This window comes from Kogia breviceps, chromosome 1, assembly GCF_026419965.1.
Source record: "Kogia breviceps isolate mKogBre1 chromosome 1, mKogBre1 haplotype 1, whole genome shotgun sequence".
NCBI lineage: Eukaryota > Metazoa > Chordata > Mammalia > Artiodactyla > Physeteridae > Kogia > Kogia breviceps.
The window spans coordinates 66,539,904-66,566,579 of NC_081310.1; the positions used below are offsets into that span (position 1 = coordinate 66,539,904).

Genomic DNA, 26,676 nt, shown 5'->3' on the forward strand with positions numbered 1-26,676 from the left:
GCAGGCATTGATGAGGGCTAGTGATTGCTACTATGAGTATTTTGTTATTCTTTTTCTTCCAAAACTCAAAAATATTAATTGACCACCCTTGACCCCAGTGCTATGTATAAGGTACTGGGTTAGGTGCTTTCTCACAAAATTTCTCTAACATTTTGGAGAGACAGAAGGTGGCACACAGGAATCCTCCTAGAGGCAATGCCCACATGGGCTGAACGATCCTGAAAGCCATAGCATGTGTGGGGGCAGGCCAGGGTGAGAAGACCCCTGTCTTCCTTTATTGTTTAAGATCTACTGGTTGGGGAAGGAATGAGATCTGTGGGTGACCAAGAAGAGCCTGGGCCTCCCTTGCCCTCTCAAAGCCTGATGTGTTGGTAGATCTGCCTTGTCCTACACACATACACATAAACACCACACACGGGACACAGGTATGACACACAGGCAGCAAACATAAACATACACATACAATCACACATACACCACACTGGCACACCCCATACACAACAAACAGAATCTCATTCACACACACACACGCACATGCACTTGCACAGACTCTAAGAAGATAAGGACTGACTTGAGTTCAGATCCTTACAGAAAATGTGGTTGATGTACTGTTGACTTTTAACCATTTTGCAAAGACTCAACCTCATATTACAATTGCTCTTTTAAAAGCCTTTTAAATCACACTTTATATCATAGAAAAAATTCCCAACTGGGCTAAAGAAGTAGCAAAATCAGATCCTAGGAAAGCCTTTTAAAATGCTCTAGAGCCTGTGAATGGGGGTGGAGGGGTGCCCCTCACCCTGTCTACAGCGCGCAGAAGCAAGGCTGCTTTGGGGCTGCGGCCTAAACAGGGCAAGAGGGAAATATGTGGGGGTCCATCAAAGATTGGGAAGACAAGGGCAAGAAACCTGGGGGGTTCCCTGAACTGTGACCTGAGAAGATCGGCCTTAAGGTGGCTCCATCCCTTCCCTTACTCACTGCCCCTCCCCAAGAAGCTTTTCCTGCACAACTCCCCTCTGTCTTCTGCTGCCTTCTCCTGGAGATCAATCGAGTTAAAGGGACATAGCCAAGGACACGCCCTAACATGTTTACATTTGATGCTGTCACACTGGAACCAGTGGGGGAAATGATGGCATTCCTGGTTGATTTGGTTGGCTCGTCCTCCCTCCCTCCCTGTCCCTCTCCCTCACCCTTCCTCTCTCTCTTTCTTTTTCATCTGGCAAATAATCTTTCCCCCTCCATGTTCCTGATGATCCTTGAAGCATGAGGATAACATGTTGGGAGAGCAGCGTTCCAATCTCTGGTGTCCCTTTAACGTGGCTTACTTGCTTTGGCCTCCTTGTTTGCTCCCTGGCGCCATCCCAGATCGGCATGGATGCTACCAGCCCAGCTCTGGAAACAGTGTTTAGCAATCCTTTCTACTCTAGAGCAGAGGTGGGCAGGGTTTGGGGAGAGAGACCTGTGCCTTCCCAATGTGACGGCGCATCCAAAGAGCCGGTCACATTTTCTTTAAAGTTGTTTCATTTAGTTCAGATTTTGGGAGATCGGACTTTCCAACTGCCTGTGTGGTCTTTGACCAAACCAGTGTGAGAAATGAGAGCTGGTCCAATGGGATGAGACCCACCACACTCAGGCGCCCTGGGGAGGTGTCACTGGGCTGGGGCCTCTTCAGAGCCACAAGCGAGGGCACAGTGGCCTCCCAGCTCCCTTCTGTGGGCTTTCCTCAAGGGAAACTTCAGTGCGGGTCCTGAGATGGAGTTCACAAGGGGTGCGTGATGGTCAAGGCCAGGCAGAGGATGCTGGAGGCCTCAGGAGGAGCTGTCCTTTCCTGTTTCCTGGAAAGCAAGCACAGGCGGGCGTGGGGAGACATCTCTCTGTGGGTCTGAGTTTGAATCGTCTGTTCCTTCCTCTGCTGCAGATGAGTGAGAGTGAGACTCTCATCAGTATGGTGAACCGCATGGTGGAGAACTCCTCCCCCAGGGCCCAACTCTTCATGCAAGTAAGACCTCTGCCTGGCAGCATGGTCCCTGTCAATGCCATTTTTCGGCTGCTTGTGCATGGTCGAGTCCACCCATCAGGGATGAGTCCAGTTCGCCTACTCACCTGCCAGGCCTCATCTCCCAGGCTCAGCCTGGCCTCCCTCCTTTATTTTCACTGTGTCTCCTCCATTCTTCACGTTCATGGGTGAACCCAGGCCCATTTCCCAGACCATCAAAATAGCCAGCACTGACATCTCATGCCATGCCAGGGATCACAAAGCTGCTTTTTAACGTTCAGGACTTCTCTTTCATGTTTGGTTTCTTCTTAACAGTCGTTGGGGTGAAGGGCATGAGGGGTGTGATATGGAACCATCCAGTGACAGAGTTGTGTAGAATGTGCTATGGTTGCTACATGTGTCACCAAGGGCAGGCGCCTTTGCTGGACTGAGAGACACTTCTGGTTTAGGCACAAGCCCTGGGGCTGGCGTTCAATCTAGTAGGGTGGTCGTTCTCAAATTCTTCCAATGCTCATTCTGTTCTCCCAGGTCTTATCCTTATCAAAAACAGCCAAGACTTAACTGTTGTTCTCATGGTTGTTACCAGTAAGCCACTTGGGAGCTACACAGCCCTGGAGTCCCTCTTGGCAGTAGATTCTAGACCTTAGAGGAGAGGAGACACAGAGCACGAGTGAGCAGCATCTCTACCTCCAGAATCAGCCCAGGACAGTTGGGATGGAGCTTAGGCCGGGCTGTCCCACGCTTTCCAGCCAGGGGGCCGAGCGCTAGCTCAGCCCAGGTCCCCAGAACAGATGCTACCTGAGGTGACAGGACTGTGGTCGGTGGCAGGAACGGAGCAGGATCGTCAGCTCTCCCGTCCCTGCGTGCCCTGCCCTGGCTGTCCTCTGCTGTGGTAACCGGCCTCCTGTTCCTGCAGGTCCCTCCATACCCAGAAGTGTTCCGGGACAGCCTCCACACCTACAAGCTCAACGAGCAAGACACAGATGTAAGAGCAGCTCTCCCGTTCCCTCTATCCCCGCCTGCTGCCCCCGTCATCCTCACTCTCCTCCGTGGGGGCTTTTCCTGCGTCCATCTCTCATCTTCTGTGGCCCTCCATACATCTGATTCCTGTCCTCTCTCACCTCAAAGACAGCATTCTGCCTGGGCCTTCTCTCGTTCTTGTCACTCACCCCTACCTCCCACCATGGCTGTGTGTGTTTCTCCCCTGAGTTCGAGGCCCTCTTATCTCCAGCGCTGGCATGTGCTTATTTCAGGAGCACAGACTTTGTTAGGAGGTAGAGCACGTAGTCCCCAGGTGCCTGGAAAGAAGAACGAGGCCTGGCTGCACCCTCAGGGAGCTTCTGGGCTGGGAGGCCCAGGTAGCAGCAGGTGGCAGCACGGGATTCATATGCTGAGCAGACTGTAAGGGGGTCTGCAGGAGTGCGGGGCAGGGGACCACGGGGGCTGGTGGAGGCCGGGGACAAAACAGGTGGCACGTGAGCTGGCCCTTGAAGTAAAGGGCCCAGAGGACAAGATTTGGCCCACTAGAAAGTAGCCAAGGGGGTATTTGAGGAGTGGCATGGATAAAGGTGTGGACGCAGGAAAGCACAGGTCTTCCCAGAAGACAAATTTGGCCTAACCTGCCTTGCCTGGGTAGCAGATCTGCCCAGCAGGCAGGGGAGATGCCCTGTACAGGCAAGGACCAGACCTCAGAGGGAGCCACCGTCAGCCATCCTGAGACGCTGGAAGGAGGAGGGGAGATCAGGGTCCTGTGGGACTAGGGAACCAGTTTATGTTGTTCAGCGGTTTGGCTAAGACTTGTTCAGAAACCGGCCTACGCCTCTAATTCATACACACCTGGAGGCCTGGGAGGCGAGGCCGTGTTATCTCCTGAACCCCTTGTGAATTGGAACCCCAAGAGGATGGGAGTGCAGAAGCTTAACATTTGGCTCTCAACCCTCTCCCCTCGCAAGCTGGCTCGCTTCCTCAGAGAATAAATTTGTCTCCCCTCCCAGTGGGTCTTTGGAGAGTCCTCCAAGGTGAAGACCATCTTCCTGTTCCCAGGAGCCTCCAAGGTCAAGGTGACGGCCCAGGGTTCCTTGGCAGGGGAGAGGAGGTGGTATCCAGAGGCCAGGCCCTGCCAACCCAGTTCCCAGGTCCCCATCACACCGTGTCCTTCACTCCCTTCTTTCTCCCTCCCTTCCCCCTTGGGGCCCCCAGAAGCTGCTGGGCAAGTTGTGTGAGCAGAACAAGGCGGTGAGGGAGCAGGAACGGCTGGTGCAGCAGCTCCGAGCTGAGAAGGTGAGAGCCGCGGGGTGGCCCTGGGTGGGGCAGGTGGGGGGCTGGCCCAGGGCGGGTGTCGGTTGCTATCTCCATCCTGACTAAGCTGATGAAGCTTTTTGCCCCTCCTTAAACTTCTCTCCTGCCCTTAATCAGACCGGCTGAAGCTCTTCTGGGGACCTTAGCCAGTGTGAGGGAAACCTCCACTGAGCTGCCTGGTTGAACCCCTAGGGCTCAGGCCTCTGCTGCTGAAAGCCCGGGAGAGGAGATATCAAGGCCTCTCATAGCCATTCCCCTGCCTTTCTTCAGGAGAGCCTGGAAAGTGCCTTGATGGGGACCCATCAGGAACTGGAGATGTTTGGAAGCCAGCCTGCCTACCCAGAGAAGCTGCTACACAAGAAGGAGTCGCTGCAGAACCAGCTCATCCACATCCGGGTGGAGCTGTCTCAGGCAACCACGGTAACCTGGGAGCTGGGTGCGATTCCTGTTCTCTGACGCCGAGAGCAGGGTGCTGTCTGCGAGGGGCATAAACAAAGACCTTAACACTGCCTTACAAAGAGGCAGCAAATGTGCCAGCCTGCTCATCCCATTGAGTCGCCACGAGGGAGGCTGGCTTGTTTCCCACAAGCCATGTCTGCACCAGGATTTGTTCAGGACAAAGTGAAGTTGAGGGCCACGTATTTCCTGGTCTGCTCTCACAGCTTTGCTGCCCACCTTATCCTCTCCCCTGGAGAACCAGGATACCGGCAACATGCCACCCTGGTTACTTCCCAGTAGGCGCAGGGCAGGCCCTCCGACACAGAGAGCAGCAGCAAAAGCCCCAGGAAATTGTGGCCCAGAGGGAGGAAGGTCTCTAACCTCCAGAGAACAGGCACCCCCAGCTCTTTCCTTTTTGCCCTCTACTCTCTATCACCCAATCTGGGGAGGACAGGAGGGGTGTGAGAGTGAGATTAGCCCCTTTGGGCCTGCCTGCCATCCAGAGAGGATTCCGTTTTCTCTCTGGGCATGCAGTAGGCTGGGCTGTTGCACCTCCTAAAAGGCCAGTGTTTGGCTGTCATCAGAATGTCTCAGCCCTGTGCCCTCTCCCGTCCCTCTGCATCCTCCTCCCTGATCTGCCGGAACCCAGGTACCCGGGCCCCAGGCCCTGAGGCAGGACGAGGAGGGGCGCTTTGGCAATTGCAGCTTCTCAGTAAGCCCTCCCCTTGCAGGCCCTGGCGAACAGCACCATGGAGTACGAGGGCCTGGAGGCAGAGGTCTCTGCCCTGCACGACGAGCTCTGGGAGCAGCTCAGCTTGGATCTTCAGGTGAAGAGGCCCACAGGCAGGCGGGGCTGCTGTGTGCTTCAGGCCCTTCTTTGTCATTTTGGCCAGAAGAGACCACGGTGGCTTCCTTTCTTGCTTTAGAAATTTCAGAGACTTACGACCAGGAGTTGGTCCTGAGATGCAAGACAAGGTTCAGGGCCTCTTAAAACAGACTCTGAGTTTCAGGGTGAAGATAATGGGGGATCGTTCTTTCGTTCCATCAAACCATGGGGGAAGAAGAAAAGTTAAAGCATGGGAGACTTTAACAGATATATGAATGTAAACAAGATCATGATAAATACACATCTCCCTCATGCCATCAAAAGAGTACGCAGTGTGGGAGCCATCCAGCGGGGAAGTTTTAGGCGGGAAAGAGGCCTTTCTTTCTGGGATGGGTCAAAAACACTCTGCTTGGAGGCAGGAGGATGGACATTCCTGGGGCATTCTTCTTCTTTTCCTTCCTCTGTCTTTTCTCTTCCCAGGCTCTGCCCCTTCTCTAGCTCGCTTTGCAAGCCCCCTCTCTCTGATGCAGTTAACACCCTGGTTTCCCCCATTTTCCTCCTGTTTCCCTCCTGGTAACAAAACTTACCACCCAACCTTGCAGCGTCTTAGGTTAGGTTAGCCTCTGGACCAGAGTCCCCAAATGCCACCGTGTTCTGTGGGCAAGCCTCACTTTCAACGCAAACACTTTGGGAGGTAGGATAGCGTCATGGTCAAGAGCACCGTCTCTTGAGACCAGACTCAGATGGTGGCCACGCTGCTTACTAACAGATGGTCTTGGGCGGAGCCTCTTTGCCTCTGAAGTGGAGACAACTGCTGTCCTTGCCTCGTAGAGGTGTTGTGCAGCCACAGTGAGTTCATGTGTGCAAAGCACTCAGCACAGTGCCTGGTATAGGCGGGCAGGGCGGGGTGGGGGGCAGCGGGGCGGGGAATGTTAAATAAAAGGTAGCTATTATTTTCCAAAGAGTGGGCACTGTAATTGAGTAGAATTCATGCGTATCAAACAGTCCCACAGTATGTGAAACAAGACAGGGCTCTTGCCCCTGGAAAACAGGCCACCATCAAGTGTCCACCTAGAGGGGCGTTCACTCCAAGACCACCCTGAGCTCCCCTGGGTGGGGGGCAGAATCTGAGGGACAGGTTCTCACTCTCTTCGTTCTGAGGCCACATGTTCACCTAAAAGTGCTCTTTGCTGTGATGGCAGAACCCTCTCCTCCCGCAATTCCGGAAGCAGAAGAGGCAAAGGCTGCCCATGAGAAAGATGAGTGTGCTAGAGGGGTCTGTGTGTGTGTACATGAGCGCGTGAAAGCTCCCGCCGGGACACTCCTTGGTAGCCACTTCCTTTGACCTGCTCTCTGGCTGTTTCAGAATGAGGTGCTCAACCGACAAATCCAGAAGGAGATCTGGAGGATCCAGGATGTGATGGAGGGGCTGAGGAAGAATAACCCATCCCGGGGCACAGACACAGCCAAGCACAGAGGTAGGCGCTCTCTCCACCAGCCTCCTGGCTCCTGGCCTCACCAGAAAAACCTCCAGTGTCTCTGGTCTCCATCCCACACCTGCCAACTCATACCTCTCCAGGCCCCTCACACTGTGCTCAGAGCCAGTCAGGGCCTTCTTAGGGCTCCAGAAATTTCCCCCTGCCCAGAATAGAACAGATATACCAATCAGAGATGCTGTTGTCCTGATACTCTAGATTCCTCCCCAGAACAGGTCAAAGAGCACCCACGCCTTCCCAGCCCCTAAGCCCATGGGCCCATTGGTGATCTGAGACCATTACCTTAGTGTCTTCCTTCCGCCCAGGGACCTTGGGCTGAGGGAAGTGACCAGTGACACCTTTGAGGTAGTGGTGTCATTTCCATCCATTCTCTTTTCCTGCCCAGCTCGCCTCTCAACAGCCAACCTGTGAGCCAACCCATTATACGTCCCTTCAGCAGGCCCAGGTGGCCCTGAGACCCTAAATCCTCCCCTGCCTTCTCCACCTACAGAGCCCAGCCACACTTCAGGCCACACCCCTACCCCTTCCTTCATCTCTCTTCTCTTCTGTTTCCCCAAAGGAGGACTTGGACCCTCAGGCACCTACAGCTCCAACAGCCCCGCCAGCCCTCTCAGCTCCACCAGCCTCACCAGCCCCCTGAGCCCTTTTTCATTGGTCTCTGGCTCTCAGGGGTCCCCCACTAAGCCAGGGTCCAATGAGGTAAGCTGAGATCACGGAGAAGAAGATGGGTCGGGGAGGGAGGACTAGGTCCTCATTTGCCTGAAATTATACAAATTCTGTGCCCATCTCTTCCCCAGAGGCCTCCAGTCATAGTGCTTCATCTCTGTCTAAGATAGTCATTCTCACACCCAGTCTGGTGACCCTCCCTCCAGACTTCTCCTTTACTTGTTCTCATCTCCAGCTGTCATCTTTAGCTGCCTTTCAGGGAAGTCTTCCTGAGCACCAGGATGGTTAGCAGAGACACCAAACACTTAATAGGAAATTAAATCTAGGATTGTTCTGCGGCTGAGAGGGCTGAGGGCTGGTGTGGGGGGTGTTTGCCTAGTCAGTCAATCAGCAAGTGTTTTCTGAGGCTCTACTCTGGGCAAGGGACGGTATGAGACCCTCTCAGAAAGATGCCTGAGGGCCTTCACCCACCCGGCGTCCAACAGGGACCAAGACCCATTCACAGTGAACAGCCCTCCTCTGGAACATGGTGGCATATGTCTCAATACTGAGCCACGTGGTTCAGATTGTAAATGTTCTGATGTTCCAAAGAGAGGGTGGAACTTAAACTGGGCCATGAAGCATTGGGACAGGTAGAGGATCAAGGGAAAGGCATTACAGGCTGGAGAGCTGGCAGAAGCAAAGGTATGGGGGAGGGGTGTGCCCCATGTGATGGGGAGATGATGAGGAGAGAGCCTCAGAGAAAATGGGGGACCAGTGCACGGGTGGGGGCTCGGTAGAGGAGGGCCTTGTAGGCCAGGCAGGGTTAGCTCTGGAGGTGGAACTCCACCCAGGCGATGGGTGGGAGTTGGGTGGTCCAGGGCCCCGGCCCAGGCTCCAGCGATGTTGTTGTCTGACTCTGCTAATGCTCTTTTCTTCTGCTCTCACAGTGGCTGCTCTTGTTCCTCCTAATGCTCTGGCTTCTCTCTGCCTCAGGAGCCTGGCCCCCCGAGGCCTCCCCTCCCCAAAGCCTACGTCCCCCTGGAGTCTCCTCCCACCGTGCCTCCACTCCCTAGTGAGAGCCGCCTCTGGCCATACCCCACCTCCCCTTCCTGGCACCGCAGTGGCGAGACAGCCAGGGGTCAGGTACCCAACACCCTTGGGTCCTGGAGGGCAGGGACGGAGGGAACGGGGCCTGGCAGGAGACCAAGTCATTGTCCCCATTCCAGTATTAATTTTCCCACAGCTCAGCTTCTACTGGCCCTCTGTCAGACTCTGGGATAAGCAGAGGGTTGGTTGAGACCCTCATACTGGTCCTCTTTCCCCTTTTTGCTTCCTGTGGACAATGAAAAAATGAGTTGCTGCCCTACCCCGTGGCCGTCCATGGCTGTAGGTGGTGGGTTATGCTCCCCTCCCTACCAGCATGACCAGATGATGGAAATCCAGTGACACCCCCCTACCCCCCACTGGTGCCATTCCAGTCCCTTCCTGCCATTGTCCACCTCAGACCCCAATCCTCCCATGCTCTCCCTCTCCCCTTGCCTGTGTCTCTGCCTTGTCTATGTCCTCTGAGTCTCATCAGCCCCTGAAATGTAAGGATACAGACCCTTTTCTCCCCTGTTCTGGCTCCTTCTCTCACCTGGATCCCTAGCCAAGATCCAGGAGAAATATGCAGTTAGGCTTGGAAGAGGTTGCATGGTGAGTAGAAGGACTCCTAAAATAGGCTCAGCTACTTACTGGTAATATGCACAACCCTTGAGGGTCTGCCTAGTGAGGTGGGCAGAGCAGGTATCACTGCCTCGGTTTTACGGACAAAGAAAGGTGATAGGACTTACCCATGCTCTGTAGTTGGGCCAGAGCTGGAGTTTCTGACCTCTGCTCTAGTCTCTCTGTATTCCCCTCACTGAGACTTAGATTCTTCATCCCCGTGGGAGGGGATGGCTCAGAGGATGTCTGAGGTCCCTTTCTAGTCCCATGATTCTGTGAGACCACAACCCCAATGCCCCTTTCCTTCCCACAGAGCTCATCTTGTTCTTTTGCTCAAGTCTTGGGTGGGATCCCAACAGAATCCACAGATATCCTTGGCCCTGTAGCCCCCCTCCTGCAACCATTCCTCCTCTGGCTCACAGCAGGTCTCTGCTTTTCGTGTTTGCCAGGAGGACTGGTTGGGCTAGGAGATCTCTCTGATGGGCCTCAATGGAGGCCCTCTTGGGGGCCCTGAGCCCTCATTCCCCAAGAGGACCACACATTGGCCAGTCTTAAGGTGGCATGGGTGGGAGGCTCCAGTGCATCCTTGGCCACTTCCCAGCTGGCACACACAGTTTCCCTGCCCCATGTTTTTTCAAAGGTTTGCACTCCCACCACTGCAAAACAAAGAAACACCACCAGGGACCAAATTCTCGGTGGTCACTCTAGCACCATCCATCCATCTTCTCATCCCTTCTCCCTAGCCCAAGGCAAGCTACGAGCAAAGCAAGAAAGACCCCCACCAGACATCACCCCTGGACACCACTAGAGACATCAGCCTTGTGCCCTCCAGGCAAGAGGTGGAAGCAGAGAAGCAGGCAGCTCTCAACAAAGGTACTCCCTGTTCCATCCTCCCCTGGAAGTGAGGCTAAGGGTCAGAGAAGAGCCCAGAGAAGAGGTGCTCGCTCACGTCCAAGGAGGTGCTTCCCCACCTGGGCCTCTCACCTCCATGGAGGGCGGGACTGAGCCTCTCTGAGAAGCAGGCTGCCCTGTGTCCCTTTTTAAGGGACCCACCGGCCACTGTGTCTCCCTGCAGTTGGCATTGTGCCGCCTCGGACAAAGTCACCCACTGATGAAGAAGTGACCCCATCAAGGGTGGTGAGGAGGAGTGCCAGCGGGCTCACCAATGGACTCTCCTCCCGGGTGAGTGCATGCCCGCAGGCCCCAAGAGCTTGTGCAGGCCTGAGCTGGGCTGGGAGCCCAGGAGCCTCTGTGTGTTCACCTATCTGTCACCATTCAAGAAACCTAGGGCTAGAGGAGGAAGGTAGAACAAGAAGGAAGAAGGCAAGCGGAGGAGTTCTCCTTCAGGGAGACATCACGGGACAAGGAAGCTATGCATAATAAAGATATAAGAATATTTAACAAAATTATTGTAATGTGCCAGTGATGAAATACAAACGCCAAAGTCAGTGGTCAGAGTCAAATGTGCTGACCAGAGGGCACCGTGTTAGTTTCCTGGGGTTGCTAGGAAGTTAACAAAACACCACAAACTTGGTGACTTAAGACAATAGAAGCTTATTCCCTCACCGTTGCAGAGGCCAGCAGTCCAGGAATCAAGGTGTCCGCAGGGTTGGTTCCTTCTGGAGGCTTGAGGGAGCCTCCATTCCATGCCTCTCTCCTGGCTCTGGCTGTTGCTGGCAGTCTTTGGCTTGTAGACCCACCCCCCTCTCCAACTGCCGTCTCCACTTTCACATCACCTTCTACTCTACGTGTCTTCTTTTTTTCTGTTTCTTATAAGGACACCCATTATTCGATTTAGGGCTCATGCTAATTGAAGATGATCTCATCTTGAGCTCCTTAACTTGATCACATCTGCAAAGACCCTATTTCCAAATAAGGTCACATTCGCAGATACTGTGGTTAGGACTTGGATATATCTTCTGGGGTCCACCTCTTCAACCCATTACAGGCAGGCTTCCCAGAGAAGGGAAATTTTAAGGGATTAGGGCAGATGAAAAATCTGGGTGGGGAGGTGAGGCACCAGTCAGAGCCCCGTTCTCCCACTACAGCAGGAGCGCCCCAAGAGTGCTGTGTTCGCTGGCGAGGGCAAGGTCAAGATGAGCGTGGAGGAGCAGATTGACCGCATGCGGCGGCACCAGAGCGGCTCTATGAAGGATAAGCGGAGGAGCCTGCAGCTCCCGGCCAGCCCGGCCCCCGACCCCAGTGCCCGGCCTGCCTACAAAGTGGTAACGTCCTCCCAGCCCCCACAGGCATGGCCTGGCATCTGGCAACACTGCCCACGCCCAGGTCCCCACCAGCCTGGCCTGGAGGGGTTGCGGGGAGGGAGGAGGTTTTAGTCAGGGAGAGACCAGGAAGGACTCAAGCTGGGCGCCTGGGAGACCTGGGGGACACTTGTCCCCCATTGGGCAGGAGACCAGGAAGGACTCAAGCTGGGCGCCTGGGAGACCTGGGGGACACTTGTCCCCCATTGGGCAGAGGAGATATTGCAACAAGTATTTCTTTTTTGTGTGTTTGAAGAAAAATAACTCACAAAAAGGAATGCCTTGATTATTTTGGCTGAAATGCATTATACAAAATTCAGTTAAGAGAGGTTAGTACAGGGCTTCCCTGGTGGCGCAGTGGTTGAGAATCCGCCTGCCGATGCAGGAGACACGGGTTCGTGCCCTGGTCCGGGAAGATCCCACATGCCGTGGAGCAACTAAGCCCGTGAGCCATGGCCGCTGGGCCTGCGCGTCCGGAGCCTGTGCTCCGCAACGGGAGAGGCCACAACAGTGAGAGGCCCGCATACCGCAAAAAAAAAAAAAAAAAAAAAAAAAAAAAAGAGAGGTTAGTACAAAATCTGCAACCTAGAAGTAGCCTTCACTTGTTTCTAGAGCATTTCCTATGTGCTTAACACTGAGCTGGGGGTTACTGAAGGTAATCATCATAGCTCACCATCACGTGGCACAATACAAGTCACAATCCCTTTCATGTTATTTCATTTAGTCATTTCAAGGATGCTGGATTAGGAAGTATTACCCCCGTTTTACTGATAGGGAAACAAAGTCATGAGAAATTAAGGGATCTCTGGGCCACACAGCTATTAAGTGCAGAGCTGGGAGTAGCCCAAACTATTGGCCTAATTTTTCTTTCCATTAAATTTCAGAAATACAAGAAAAATTATGGCCCATGAGCCCTGCCCTCAAATAGTTTACATTCTAATTGGTGGACTAGAACTTCTAGCATATGAAAAAATCAGAGATCAATATAAGACACACTGATTCGGTTGCCCAAAATATTATATATGGCACAGGATGTGAACACAGGTACAGCAGGATGGGGACAGAAGACAGTGATGTGATGTCACCTTGGGGCCCTTGTAGGTGAGCAAGCTTTGGACAAGCAGCATGGAAGAAGGATAGCTCAGCAGTGGGGGGTGGCCAGTTCAGGCATGCTAGGCAGGGACAGTGAGGACACGGGCATGGTCAGGGCTGCCTGGAGGCCTGGGTAGCAGTGGAGGTGCTGCTGGCAGTGGGACAGAGGCCCTGCGTGGTCACGACGGTGCTGCCGCCTAGGTGCGCCGTCACCGCAGCATCCATGAGGTGGACATCTCCAACCTGGAGGCAGCTCTGCGGGCAGAGGAGCCTGGTGGGCAGGCCTACGAGACACCACGGGAGGAGATTGCCCGGCTCCGCAAAATGGAGCTGGACCCCCAGCACTATGATGTGGATATCAGTAAGGAGGTGAGCAGAGCCCAGGAGGGGCCGGGCAGGGGCAACCCCAGGAAGGGATAGAGGCGGTGACCTCAGTCCCTCCACAGCTCTCCACCCCAGACAAAGTCCTCATCCCTGAGCGGTACATTGACCTGGAGCCTGACACTCCCCTGAGCCCAGAGGAGTTGCAAGAGAAGCAAAAGAAGGTGGAGAGGATCAAGACGCTCATTGCCAAGTCCAGGTAACAGGCCTTGGGTGAACCTCCACTTCCTCTACCCCCCCTGGCTCCTAGGGTACCTGGGGCACTAGTGCCACTGAATCCAGTGCCCGGACTCATGCGGTTGGGGTTCCCGAGCCTCCCCAGCAGAGAGCAAATGGAAGCAGTGGTTCCAGGCAGCGGACCGGGCCCAGGCACGTGGCAGGGTTGGTGACGCTGCCATCGGTGCCAAAAAGACCTACTGGGCTCGTGCACGTGCTGTCATCAAGACACACTGATGGGTTGCCCTCCGGTGACTTCTTTTCCCTGTCAAGCCTGCCCTAAATATTCACTTGACCCTTCTAATTCATTTCTAAATGGTGCAGGTAGGGGTCCCAACACGCGTTTTGCTAGGGTCCCACTCACCCCAGGGAACAGGCTTGCTGGGAACCAGAGCCTGCACATTCACAGGCCCCTGGATCCCTGCCAACCTCAGTCTGCAGGCCCCCCAAGCCAGTCGGACCATCCTGTCCCCCCCTCCATTTCTGTGTGTCTGTGCCTCTTTAGTATGCAGAACGTGGTGCCCATCGGCGAGGGGGACCTTGTGGACGTGCCCCAGGACTCAGAGAGCCAGCTGCAGGAGCAGGAAAAGAGGATTGAAATCTCCTGTGCCCTGGCGACCGAGGCCTCCCGCAGGGGCCGCATGCTGTCTGGTGAGAGGGGCTGGGTCTCGCTCCGCCAGGGAGACCGGCTGACCAGGCGTAGGGGAGGTAGTGCAGTGCGGCAGGGGGCCAGGGACAGAAAAGGGAGATGTTCCTTGAGGTCAGAATGAGCACTTATTGAGCGCTTATTGTGCTAGTCTCAGGGGGTGCAAAGGGGCCAGACTTGCTGACATCTGGGAGCTCAGAGCCAGGAAGACTCGCCTAGCTGCTGGATAGAGGAATGGCCAGATGCCATGCGGGGAGCACAGGGAGGCATTCTACCTGGGCAGGTCCAGGAAAGGCCCAGAGAAGAGGCGATAACTGAGCTTGATTGGAAAAGATGCACGTATGTACCAGTGGTGGAGTGAGGGCCAGGTATTCCAGGGTATTCTCTGACTTCCCATGCATGCTGCATGCAAATAGCAGGAATGAAAAGGGAAGATGGTACAAGCAGCCAATACAGTCACCACCTTGGCTACTGACCCAAACCCACTTTTCTGCTAAGAAAAGATGGGTACAAGGAACTGACTTCACACTGATACAAAGCCTAGTGGGTCTTAGTGGACACGATGGGGTTGCAGCCAATAGGATTCACTTCCCCTCAGCTTGAGGAGAAGCACCCCGGAATAGAGGAGAATGTAATTGGGAAGAATAGAAGAGACCCTATGAATGGGAGGCTTTGAGGTCGAGGAAGGACAGTGGTTAAGTCATTAAGCATGGGAGACAACATTCCCCCCTCCTGACCACGAAAGGTGCTTAGGAGGGAGAGGGAGAGGGGGGTTCTGAAGGCCAGTCCAGACGAGTGCCCTGGACGGATGCCAGGCTTGTGATGACTTTGGTTGAGGGGGCAGAGACAGGTGGTGCCAGCCAGAGTTATGGTAGCCTGGGCAAGTGTCAGATTAGAATCGTGGCTGGGCGCACAGAGGAAGGAATGGCGTTTCATGTTGGTGACTCGGAGGGTTTCAGTTCTTGCTCTTTGAGGCTCCATTTCCTCATCTGTAAAATTCACATCAAAATACCTGTCTGATAGTGTGAGGATGGAAACAAGGTGCGCTAAGCACCTAGCACCATGTCTGTCACCCAGTAACTGCTCAATAAATGCTAGCCGGCTGTAGTAGCAGTAGTGCTGGTGCTGGTGGTAGTGTTAGTTGAAATAGCAATAGCTAAAGTAGAAATAGGAATGTTTTGTGGGTTTTCTAGCTATTTTAAATATGGGTATTTTCAGAAACCAGAGGGTTTTAGGCTACAGCAAAGGAGATTTAAGTAAGCTTTAAGGAAGAACCTACTAGCAGTTGGCATATAAATGGACATTAGAATGGGTGGCCAGGGAAAACCCTTGGAGATACTTCAGAAACAGGCTTTCAGTTGGGCAGGAGTTGAGGGCAAGAGAAGGGATGGGCTTCTGAGAGCCCCATCTTGCAGCCAGAACCGAAGGCAGCAGAACCAGTTTGGCTACAAGGAGGCTTCTGTCAACCGCCCTGTAGTTTACCTGCAAAATGAACTCGAAGCTTCCAAAGATCAAATTCCACATGTTCTGGGCAAAAGGCAACTTCCTATTTCAAGGGTTAGAGCATACACAGCACTGTTAAAACTTCCCTCTGCCTCATCCCCTGTCCCAGCCCCTGGCTCTCTCTTCTATAGCTCCCCCGCCAAAGGTGCCATGAAAACAAAACCCACCCTGGCTCTTCAGATTCCCCCTTGATACACATGGGCTTATATTTCAGGGTCAGTGTGCTGAAAACAAATGGTCACCTTGCTTTTGCCAAGACCCCAACTATTTAAAAAATGGCTGTGGCAGGGCCAGACCTCAGTCTTAGCCCACTGTCCCCAGCACCCATGGCCTATGGCCCAGATTCCCAGAGCTGCAGCTCTGCCAGGCACAGCAGGTGCTGTAGGGGGGGAGTGCGGGGCACAGGGGCCCTGAGGACAGTGCTGCGGGCAAGGGATGTAGTTAGTGCCTGAGTCGGGGTGTGTGGCCTGGATGCTGTGGTCGGTGGCGAGCTTGTAGCAGTTGTTGGTGTACCTGGTGTGCAGTATCTGGGAAGATGCGGCAATTTTAAGTTTGTATGTGTGGCGTGATGTCATTGCAGTGTCTGTATTGGGTAATGGTTGTAGATCCATATGTATGGGTGCATATGCACGTGTGTTATGTGTGGATGGAGGGAAAGTTTGAGTACAAATATAGGAGTGTGTCTGTGTGTGCAAAACATCTATGGGTGTTGAGCGGAGACCCGTTATTTATGAGTACAGATGATTGGGAAGCTGTTGACGTGAGTGTACAATATGTGGGTGGAGGTAGTGCTTATGAATGCACATATTTACATGTGATAGGCTTTCTTTGCAGTATGAGCAATGATAAAGGGTATTTGTGTATATGTCGCGTGCAATGTATGTACTGCACATTTGTGAACACACACCTGTGTGTGCAGGATGGAGAGAGCACAGCCTCATGAATGTGAGTACATGTGACTGATTATGCCTGCAGATGTGGTAGCACTTGTGAACACACAACAGTAATAGCACATCTGTCCAATGCCTATCCACTGCATATGTGAATTTATTTTGATGGATATATTCCTAATGTGTTTAGTATTTTTCTGACTTCTTAAAGAGGTTATATTTAGCAATCAATCTTTCTTGCTCTCGCTCATTTAGTATCATTATAAACGTCCTTATTTTGCTGACCTCTGTGGAAGGCTTGCCCTTGGGGGCTGTAATCCATACAGATCTGTTTGTAGCCCTGCTAAATGCTACCAAACTGTTACACTTTTTTTGGTAATAGATCTTTATTAGAGTATAATTGCTTCACAATACTGTGTTAATTTGTGTTGCACAACAAAGTGAATCAGCCATATTCATACATATATCCCCATATCTCCTCCCTCTTGCATCTCCCTCCCACCCTCCCTATCCCACCCCTCTAGGTGGTCACAAAGCACTGAGCTGATCTCCCTGTGCTATGCGGCTGCTTCTCACTAGCTATCTATTTCACGTTTGGTAGTGTATATATGTCGATGCTACTCTCACTTCGCCCCAGCTTCCCCCTCCCACCCCATGTCCTCAAGTTTGTTCTCTATGTCTATGTCTTTATTCCTGCCCTGCCACTAGGTTTGTCAGTACCAGTTTTTTTGTTGTTGTTGTTTTAGATTTCATTTATATGCGTTAGCATACAGTATTTGGTTTTCTCTTTCTATCTTCACTCTGTATGACAGACTTTAGGTCCATCCACCTCATCACAAATAACTCAATTTAATTTCTTTTTATGGCTAATATTCTACTATACATATGTACCACATCTTCTTTATCCATTCGTCTGTTGATGGACACTTAGGTTGCTTCCATGTCCTGGCTATTGTAAACAGTGCTGCAATGAACATTGTGGTACATGTCTCTTTTTTTTTTTTTTTCTTTTTTTTGCTGTACGCGGGCCTCTCACTGTTGTGGCCTCTCCCGTTGCGGAGCACAGGCTCCGGACGCGCAGGCTCGGTGGCCATGGCTCACGGGCCCAGCCGCTCCGTGGCATGTGGGATCCTCCCGGACCGGGGCACGAACCCATGTCCCCTGCATCGGCAGGCGGACTCTCAACCACTGCGCCACCAGGGAAGCCCACATGTCTCTTTTTGAATTATGTTTTTCTCAGGGTATATGCCCAGTAGTGGGATTGCTGGATCATATGGTAATTCTATTTTTAGTTTTTTAAGGAACCTCCATACTGTTCTCCATAGTGGCTGTATCAATTTACATTCCCACCAACAGTGCAGGAGGGTTCCCTAGTCACCACACCCTTTCCAGCATTTATTGTTTCTAGATTTTTTTGATGATGGCCATTCTGACCAGTGTGAGGTGATACCTCATTGTAGTTTGTTTTTTTTAAAATAAATTTATTTATTTTATTTATTTATTTTTGGCTGCATTGGGTCTTCGTTGCTGCGTGCGGGTTTTCTCCAGTTACCGTGAGCAGCGGCCACTCTTTGTTGCAGTGCATGGGCTTCTCGTTGCTGTGGCTTCTCTTGTTGCAGAGCACGGGCTCTAGGCGCATGGGCTTCAGTAGTTGTGGCGCACAGGCTTAGTTGCTCCGTGGCATGTGAGAGCTTCCCGGACCAGGGCTTGAACACGTGTCCCCTGGATTGGCAGGTGTATTCTTAACCACTGTGCCACCAGGGAAGCCCCCTCATTGTAGTTTTGATTTGCATTTGTCTAATAATTAGTGATGTTGAGCATCTTTTCATATGCCTCTTGGCCATCTGTATGTCTTCTTCGGTGAAATGTTTTAAAGTTATTATGTCTACTTTTTACAGAAGATTTTCTCTCTTCAGTTGTGCCTTATATAGATGTCAGTGGGCCTCTCAATTCCTCTCTCTCTCTTCTGATTTTCCTGTTTCTAATCTCTCATGGGCTAGAAACTCAACAAGTCAACATATATCAGAATTGTGTATAAATAAGAGTAACTGGACTCCAAGGAGCTCTTCAATGAATGAATTGTAAGAGCTTCACTGCATGTACATTGTAACATCTATTTGGCTTCCTTGAGATCTTCCTTGCTTAGGTTTTGATTTTTTGACTCTTTTAAAAGTTGAAGTTGCCTGACAACTAACCATTATCTGTGAGACGGACATGCACACGAATGTGTGTTTTGAAAATGTTTGTGTATGTATTTGTATGGCAAGTTACAAGTGTGTTGGGTCATGGGCAAGGCACAGGTTCAGAAATGCCCATACACACACATCTGAGTTATGTGTGCTGAGTAGAAAGGTTTCGTATTGCTGGATCCCATGCACAGCCTATGGATCACTTCCTTTCGGGGAGAGCACTGCGTGTCTTATGTATGTATGTGGGCGTGTGTAGATATGCGTGGGGCTGCATCGGCCCTTTCTCTTGTGTGGAGGCCAGGGAAGGTGATGAGGTCCAGGGTAGGGTGGGAGCAAGGGACTGGGAAGTTCAGTGCCAGGATCCCTCTCTTGGGGGAAACACAGTGTGACCCTGGCTGAGGTCTGGTTCTTCTCTGAGCCTGAGTGAGGATGTTCTCTCACAGCTGCACCAAGAGTGCACAAGGGTCCAGGGACGGTGCAGAGCTTGTTCCTAACAACATGACTCCCCTTTCCTTGTCCTTCATTTTGGTGTTCTCAACATGAAATAATAATGATAATAGAGTAAAATCTCATTAATTTGAATGTCAGCACTTTAAGGCCTTTAATGATCTGTTTGGGGGTGGATTGGAATTTGCCTTTCCTGGATTGATGAAAAGAGGTATTAAGTGACTGGGGGAATCGTTTCTCAACCCTCCAGCCTAAGTTAACCGACTGACTTGAAGCCTGTCAGAAACCTCTGCATAGAATTGATAAACACATGATCACTTGGATTGAGTCATTGAATGAGGGCCTGATGATTTGGATTAGTGTGATTTTACTGCACTATTAATCATTATCACTAGCGATATCACTGCCTATGAGGTGCCATCCCTCATGCTGTTCCACAGTCGTGGAAAGGTACGTGTATCTCCCAGTTGCAGGGATGGAAGGGGAGCCCTGGACTCACAGGGGCTGGGCCTCGCCCACAGTCACACTGGTTCTCAGCAGAGCCTGGATTGGGCCAGGGCTCCTCTGGGGCCCCATGCTCTCCTCCATGGCGCCCCTGGACCCAGGCCAGCTCTGCCTCAGCTTGAACAAGTTCCCAAACTCAGCTCTCCTGCTTGCCTCCTGCCTTGCTCCCGTGCAGCGCACGGAGGGGGCCTCGCTTGCCCTGGGCGCCCAACCTCCCTCCCCCCACCCCCGGCCGCCCCTATTCACTTCCCTGTTCATTTCTGTTTCCAGTGCAATGTGCCACCCCAAGCCCTCCCACCTCCCCTGCCTCCCCGGCTCCACCAGCCAACCCCCTATCGTCTGAATCCCCACGGGGCACCGACAGCAGCCATGCCATGCGGGTCTGAGCTCTGACGTAAGCACTTTTCTACTGTTACTTCATCCAGCCCAGGGAGCGGGACCCCTTCCCTCACCCCCACTGAGCCATCTGCCCTCTTGTTCCGTCCGGCACTGCTTCTCCCCTCACCCCAGTACCCCTTGCCGCTTTTTCCCTTCCATCCATCTGCTTGAGCCCGCAAGCATCCCCACGCAGTGCCGGGCTAGAGCCGGCTGGAAGGGCCGCTTCTTGGATGCTGCAGTGCCAGTGGCTTTGCTTCTCCCGAAGCAGACAGGAACAGAGCTGAGGCCTCTCCTGTCGGCTGTCTGAGGGACTGCCCTGACTCCCACCCCTGCTCTTCCTGTCGGCCAAGAAGCCTGCCATCTGTTGAGATACACAGCAGTCCTGCCTCAGAAGCCCCCAGGAGCTGCTTGTCTCAGATCTTATTTCTCCCAGATCGCTCCTAGATCTTACTGTAGATTAAAATAGCACTGGACGATTCTAGGCAAAGGCTGTGTCCCTTCTTTCCCCCTAGCACGCAGCTGCTCAGTATCAGCCAAGTGAACAAGAATTGACTTCTGCTCGTTTGTTCCCCTCTCTCAGGGTTGAGGGGGTGGGTGGGTTTCCACAGGTTTTTGCAAGGCAAGACTTCTCTCTGGGGAGGGTGGGCTGGAGGGTCTGCCCCTCTGTGCGGCGCTTTTCTCACCCGTGTCTCTCTCCTCCAGTGCAAGCCCTGGCCGAGGCCAATGCCGTGAAGCTCCACAGAGCCACGTTCTGAAGCCCGTCTCTGCCCAGCCTGGCCCCCTGGCCCCCCCACCCCTGTGCTCCCATGGGAATGCCACAGAGAGCCAGGCTGGGGGCCGGGGTTCTGCCGAGAGGAGCACAGATGCCTCAGTGTCCACATACCCATGGCGCCCGGCCCTGAAGTCCTTGCTGCTCAGACGGTGGTCCTAGGCCAGGGCGTGAGATGGTGGGATAGGAGCGCCATCCTATCTGATGCCCACGGCACAGGGAGCCTAGGTGTGGCTCTGGCTGGGGTTGTGATGGCCCTACTGGAACACTCCCTGATGGAGAAGATGCCCTGGTGGGGAATGCGCCCTGGGCTATCTTAGGTTAGGACTCCTCTCTTGACACTGAGAACAGCACCCCCCATCACCCCCTTCCCCCCTCACCCCCACCGTCCTGCCCCAGCTGTGCCCAGGGTCTTGGCACATCTCTGCTTCTGGATGCTCCTTTGGGGTCCAGTGGAGACTGACCACCCTGCCTGAGCCAAAGACAAGATGATGAGAGATGGGGAGAGGCTCCTCGGCCCCCAGAAGACAGTGCTGGCTGTGGATAGAGGGCAGCAGGTCTGTGCAGTGTCTGAGGGCAGGTTGAGAAGGGTAGCAGAGAGAGAGGGAGAGGTCTCAGGAGAGTGGGAGGGGAGGGAAGCAGCAGGTCTCATGAGCAAGTAGGATGAGGAAGACGGAGATGAGAAGGAGTAAGGGATTGGTTTCCCCGGGGTGGAACCTTAGGTTAGTGTCAAGTATAGTGCCAGATGTTGGCTCTGCTTCTCCCACCTCGTCCCCAGGATCAGCGGGGCTGCCAGACCGAGGACCTGCCAGGGAGCACGCTGCTGTGGGTATGGAGGTGTGAGCTGAGGGGCCCGGCAGCAGCAGTCTGGGAGATGGCTCTTTCTAGGTCTGGGCCTGGTTCTGGGGTCAGGAGCAGAGAGAAGGACCTGTCTTACGGAGGGTGTGGTCAGCCTTGGGGCCTTTCCTAAACATTTCTGTGACATTATCTTGTCTCCCTTCCCCCTGAAATGTGCTGTGGGCCAGCTGAGCGTGTGCCCTAGAAAGAGGGAATGTGGCCTTAATCTGGTAGGCCAGATTCTGGGGCCCTACCCTGTACCCCAGGCATTCCAGGCATCCCAGATGAGGACAAGTTGAGGCTGTATGGAAGGTCTCCCTTCTAGCTTGGCTCACTCACAACCCACCTACCCGGGGAGCCAGTAGGGGAGAGACAGAAGCAAAGCCCATTCTCCCTATGCTCCACACACCTTCAGATGAACGTAGCCAGAGAGGATGGAGGAGAGAGAGTGAAGCTGAAAAACCTTGGCCCCTAGGCCTTCTCTTTGCCAGAGTTGCTGCCCAGAGACTTCAGTCTGACCTCCAGCAGCCCCAAGAATGATTACTTCATCTTCTAACAATTCCTCTCCACTCCTTCATGGCTGGGACAGTTATGGTTCATATGCAAGTAAAGTTGACAATTCACTCAACAAATATTTATTGAGCACCTTTTATGTACCAGGCACTGTTCTAGGTGCTTAGGATATTCTCATGCTTCTGAGGGTTTACAGACAGGATTCCACTTACCTTCACTTCTAGCAGGTTTTTTGAACATGACCCTTGGCTGCAGTTCCCATCTTCAGCACAGCTCAAACACCCCAAACCTGTCCCTCCCCCCCCCCCACAGACTGGCAGGTGGGATTGGCTCCCAGGTAACCGTCTCTCCCTTCTGCATCTTCTCCCACACCTTATCTATCCATAAGAAACAGATTTTTCGGGGCCTTCCTTGCCTTCCCCTTTCTTTGTCTGCGTCTCCTTTTTTTTTAAGTGATATTTCTAGAAATACATGTAAAATACCAAGGATTCATGTCTACCCCTCTGCCACCTCTCTCTCACCTCTTATTTCATAAAGCTGGCTCTTTATGTTGCTTTACATGCCTTAATATATGTTTTATGAAGATTATACATATTATAGATGTATATGTAATATATATATATATATATATTTGTTTGGATGTCTGATCCTTTACTAGAACTCCTGCCCAGGCCCATTTTCTCTCCTTTACTTTCCACATCATTCCTAGCATACTGCGGCCATACCCCATGCCTTTTGATCCAAAGAAGGGGAGAGGAAAGACTTATTTTAAGACAGATCTATTTTATGCTTTTGTTATAAAAGCAAATCTATTTTCAAAATGTGCAATGTCTGAATGGAATGGGCAAATGATATGAGGAGACTGGGACGGCTGCCTCTAGGTCCAACCCTCCACCCTTCCCTCCTCCTCCTCGGCAGCTTCCTTCCTCCCATTCCCCAGTCTGCAAAGGGCTGGTCCCCAGAGCTCACCCGGAGAGGATCTTGCCAGGGCAGGACATTCTCTTGCAAGTCCTGGTCTAAGGATTTGATTACACTGTCAACTTTTGATGACCCTCTAAATGTTTACAGTTGTGTGCACAAAAGTACAGACTTGCAGGCACACACCCTCCAGATGTGCTCCTGGACCACCTCCTTTATCACCCTGCTGGAAAGGGCAACCTACGCCAAACAGCACTGAGAAGTCAGTCTATTCTTTGATGGACCTAGAATATGGTGCAACGGCCAGAGGAAACGGTTTGGCATCACGGATCCTTCGGGGCAGATACATTCAAGTTCCTTGGACTTCTCACACTCCTTTTCACTTGATCCCTCACTGGTCTGGGTGACACCTATGGCATCTGTCTCCCTCTGTGACCTTTCTTCTGGGGGCCATTGTTAAGGGGATGGTACCCCAGTCTGGCATCCAGACTGCGAAGTCAGCCCAGAGGGTCCCACGGACAAGGTACATCTCAGACTTGCCAAGGACGTTCTTGCTGCTGGAGCCCTGAACTAAGCCAGCTCGGCCTTCCAAACTGCTTATCGACTATTGAAGTGGGCAAGGGGGATCTCGCCTTGCAAGAATCTGGGCAGAATGGATGTGTTTTGTCCAGATCTGGAATCAAGCTTTTTGGAATCTAGCACAGAGCTCCTGGCCAGCAGTTGAAGCCTGGCCTCCCACTTTGACATTTGCTGGCACCCTATTCCCAGCCTAAAGCAGCTTGCTATGAATGAAGGGGGCCTAGATGGAGGCCCAGGGCGAAGTAACCGACCTGGTGACAGCCCTGGTTACTAATCTAGGGCCTTCCCAATTAGCACATTACCTCCCTCATCAATAACCAAGAAGCTGTAATCAAATACTAATACTGTCACTTTAGAGTTTTTCTGAGGTTGCAAGCTGTGCGCACTTGCTCGCCTTCCTTGGTGGGAGGGATCCTCTTGGAGCAGGGCTGACTATAGCAAGACAGAATTAATTCCTTTCCCTTTAGGTACCCTCCGACAACCTGGCAGCTCTTAAAACTAAGGAAAATATGAAATATACATATATATATACACATATATCTATTTATGCACATATTGGGGCCAATTTGATTCGCTAGTATTAGACAATAAACCATACAAGGAAATTTATGACTCAGTGTCTTTATTTAGTATAAAAGTGACCTTAGAAGAAGAGTTAAGTTTAGATAAACAGAGGGCATCTCTATCAGGGGACCAAACAGCCGTACCAGCCCCTTAGCATCTTTCTAGCCGATGAGCTCCTCCCCAGGGAGGGGCCATCCTGACTGACAGGTGAGAGCTTGCTTCCCTCTCAGCAGCATCCTTTTTAGATATAGGTACTGAAGCACCCAGTGAGTTCTGCATTTGTATCTTGCAAGTTTGTATAAACCCAATGCAGGGAATAAATGGTTTGTACAAGTGGTGTGTCTGGCACTCTGTGTCCGTGTCTGCCTGTGGCTGGCCTTGGGGTCCATGAGTGTTTACGTGCTTGGCAGAAAAGGGGAGGGGTATCTGGGGCCATCCTTCCCTGACTAAGAGAACTGGGTTCAGAGCATATGCACCACCCATTCCCCCCATGCCTTGGGCTGTACATCTCAGCCTCCCCAGGCAGGGATCCTGGAGTTCTCAGAAGCGTGCCACCTCCCCACGAACTAGGGAATGATGGTTTGTTGTCAACAACACTGTCATCTTTTTGATCCAGGTGATCCCAGATCAAGGTTTGTCCCAAGGTCCTGTACAATGGAAATATCAGATTCTTCGGGCCCTGGAAGCTTCCACTGAAGGCGGGGGCGTCGGGGGTGGTATCAGAAAGGTTGCCCAAATTCTTTTCATCTAGACTCAGTGTTTTGGGGTCATTTCTCTTGGCAGGTACTCAGTGGTTATCCCTTATTGACACTCAGTGTGAAGGACTTTACCAGAGCTGCTCAATTTGAAATGTTTGTGAGTAGTGAGAGTCAAGAAGCCCTGTGAATTCTATGGGGCGGGGGTGGAGAGAGAATGTGAGCCCAGGACAGCGGCAGGCTTCCCTGGGCTTCTGCAGGATGTCTGGGGAGAGGAGGAGGCATTAATGGTTCAAGAAAGAGGATGTAGGAAGGCAAGCTTCTTGTAATTCTTGATTAGCCTCAGTCTGGTTCTAATGGCTGATTTTGAATTCTGGACACCTTTTCTCATCCCTAAAATGCTAGTGGAGTATGTATTTTGTATCTATCATCTATCTATCTATACTTTTAAAAATAAGTAAAATGACTGGATTTTGGATTTTGTAACATCCCTGGGAGAGCTATAAACCTTGATGTCCTTTGTGAAGCAGGGAGAATTGGGACCAGATACAGGCTCAAGACAGACCTTTAGAGCTGGAGGAGGTATACTGGAGAAATTGTCAGTTTCCAGGACCTGCCTCTCTGTCTGCAGCTCCCCCTCTAGGCCAAAGCCATTGACTTGGAGAGGAGGTGGAATGTGAGAACGCTCCACCCTCTGGCCCAGATCAGCCCTTCAATCAAGCCAGGCTGGGGTTGCAAAAGGGGGCAGTAGTCAGGAACTATAAATGAAAAAGCACCTAGCAGAACGCCCTTTAAGGAGTAGTGCTCTGTAACTGTGTGGTCCTATATTTATTCTTGAAGAGAAGTATGCTAGGGTCAGGCGGCAGCCAGGCTTCAGACCCTGCTGCTGACAGGGAACAGGGGCCATGCCACATGCCGCCTTATCCCTAAGCCTCCAGTGCAGAACTGGCTCATCCCATTGCTGAGACTGATGGAGGAAAGGAGATGCCATGCTCAACTCCTGGTCCCACTCCTTGCTAGCTGCACGAAGATCTGGACAAGTCACTAAAATTCTTGAGTCTCGGTTTCCTCATCTGTGAAATGGGGATATTAACTGCCATCTTATGGAGCTTTCAAGAAAGTCAAATGAAAAAATGGATGAAAAACCCTTTGAAAACTCAAATTCATTTGCAAATGAGAGGAGATGGTGGTGACACTGTGTTGGCCCCTTGGCTGCCTTTAGGGACATGATGAGGGAAGAGGGAAAATGTTTCCCAAGGTCTCCCCTTTGCTGGCTCCATAGCCTTCGCTGGAGGACATCAGCAGGGGCCCTGTTGTTCAGCCATCTGAGGTGTCCTCCCCTGCCCACTTCTATTCCTCCAGCCCCAGGGAGTAGCTGCACTATCCTAGCCCTTCCCCACGTTGATCAGGACAGAATTTCCAGGGCCTACGTCCTCCTCCCTGGGGTTGCCCCCCATGAAGGGGGCCCCTCTCCAGGAAGATGGGCTATAGACAAACCCCTTGGGGCCCAACTCTGGTGCCCAGTGCTGTAATCTGAGAATCAGGTGAAGAGGGCCCAGTTTCAGGAGGGTTCAGTTCTGAGCTTACAGGTGGGCTCCATTGTTAGGGGAGGTATTGTTAGCTGCTATTTTATACTCCTGTGGGAGCAGTTTAAAACCACAATTAAGAGGAGATCAGAAGTCTTTCACATAACAGCATTTACCAGTGCACGAATAATAGTAATATTAATAACACAGTAATTATTATAACTATACTAGAATAATAAGAACAATGGCTCGTTATTTACTATGAGCCAGGCACCTGGTTCTATGCACTTCACATGCGTTTACGCACCAATTCTCATTATATCTTTACGTGATGGGTACTATTATTATCAAAGGAACTGAGG

General features: G+C 52.2%; 1 protein-coding gene across 4 annotated transcripts in view; it reads left to right on the forward strand.

Annotated features, from left to right (window-relative positions):
• The window catches only part of PLEKHA6 (pleckstrin homology domain containing A6), a 140,331-nt gene extending 115,903 nt beyond the window's left edge, over positions 1-24,428 (forward strand). Inside the window, exons 10-25 of one of the 4 annotated variants that reach the window (XM_067033439.1) lie at positions 1,919-1,999; positions 2,913-2,981; positions 4,196-4,276; positions 4,565-4,714; positions 5,464-5,559; positions 6,925-7,036; positions 7,614-7,753; positions 8,696-8,845; positions 10,150-10,279; positions 10,482-10,588; positions 11,455-11,631; positions 12,961-13,128; positions 13,206-13,339; positions 13,862-14,007; positions 19,806-19,929; positions 20,616-24,428. In XM_067033439.1, coding sequence (XP_066889540.1) covers positions 1,919-1,999; positions 2,913-2,981; positions 4,196-4,276; positions 4,565-4,714; positions 5,464-5,559; positions 6,925-7,036; positions 7,614-7,753; positions 8,696-8,845; positions 10,150-10,279; positions 10,482-10,588; positions 11,455-11,631; positions 12,961-13,128; positions 13,206-13,339; positions 13,862-14,007; positions 19,806-19,921 — 1,857 coding nt within the window. In that variant the 3' untranslated portion in view covers positions 19,922-19,929; positions 20,616-24,428. Of the gene's footprint in view, positions 1-1,918; positions 2,000-2,912; positions 2,982-4,195; positions 4,277-4,564; positions 4,715-5,463; positions 5,560-6,924; positions 7,037-7,613; positions 7,754-8,695; positions 8,846-10,149; positions 10,280-10,481; positions 10,589-11,454; positions 11,632-12,960; positions 13,129-13,205; positions 13,340-13,861; positions 14,352-19,805; positions 19,930-20,615 lie in introns of those variants that run through there. The other 3 variants (XM_067033437.1, XM_059044762.2, XM_059044778.2) reach the window with 3 other exon arrangements.
• The last annotated feature ends 2,248 nt before the right edge of the window (positions 24,429-26,676 follow it).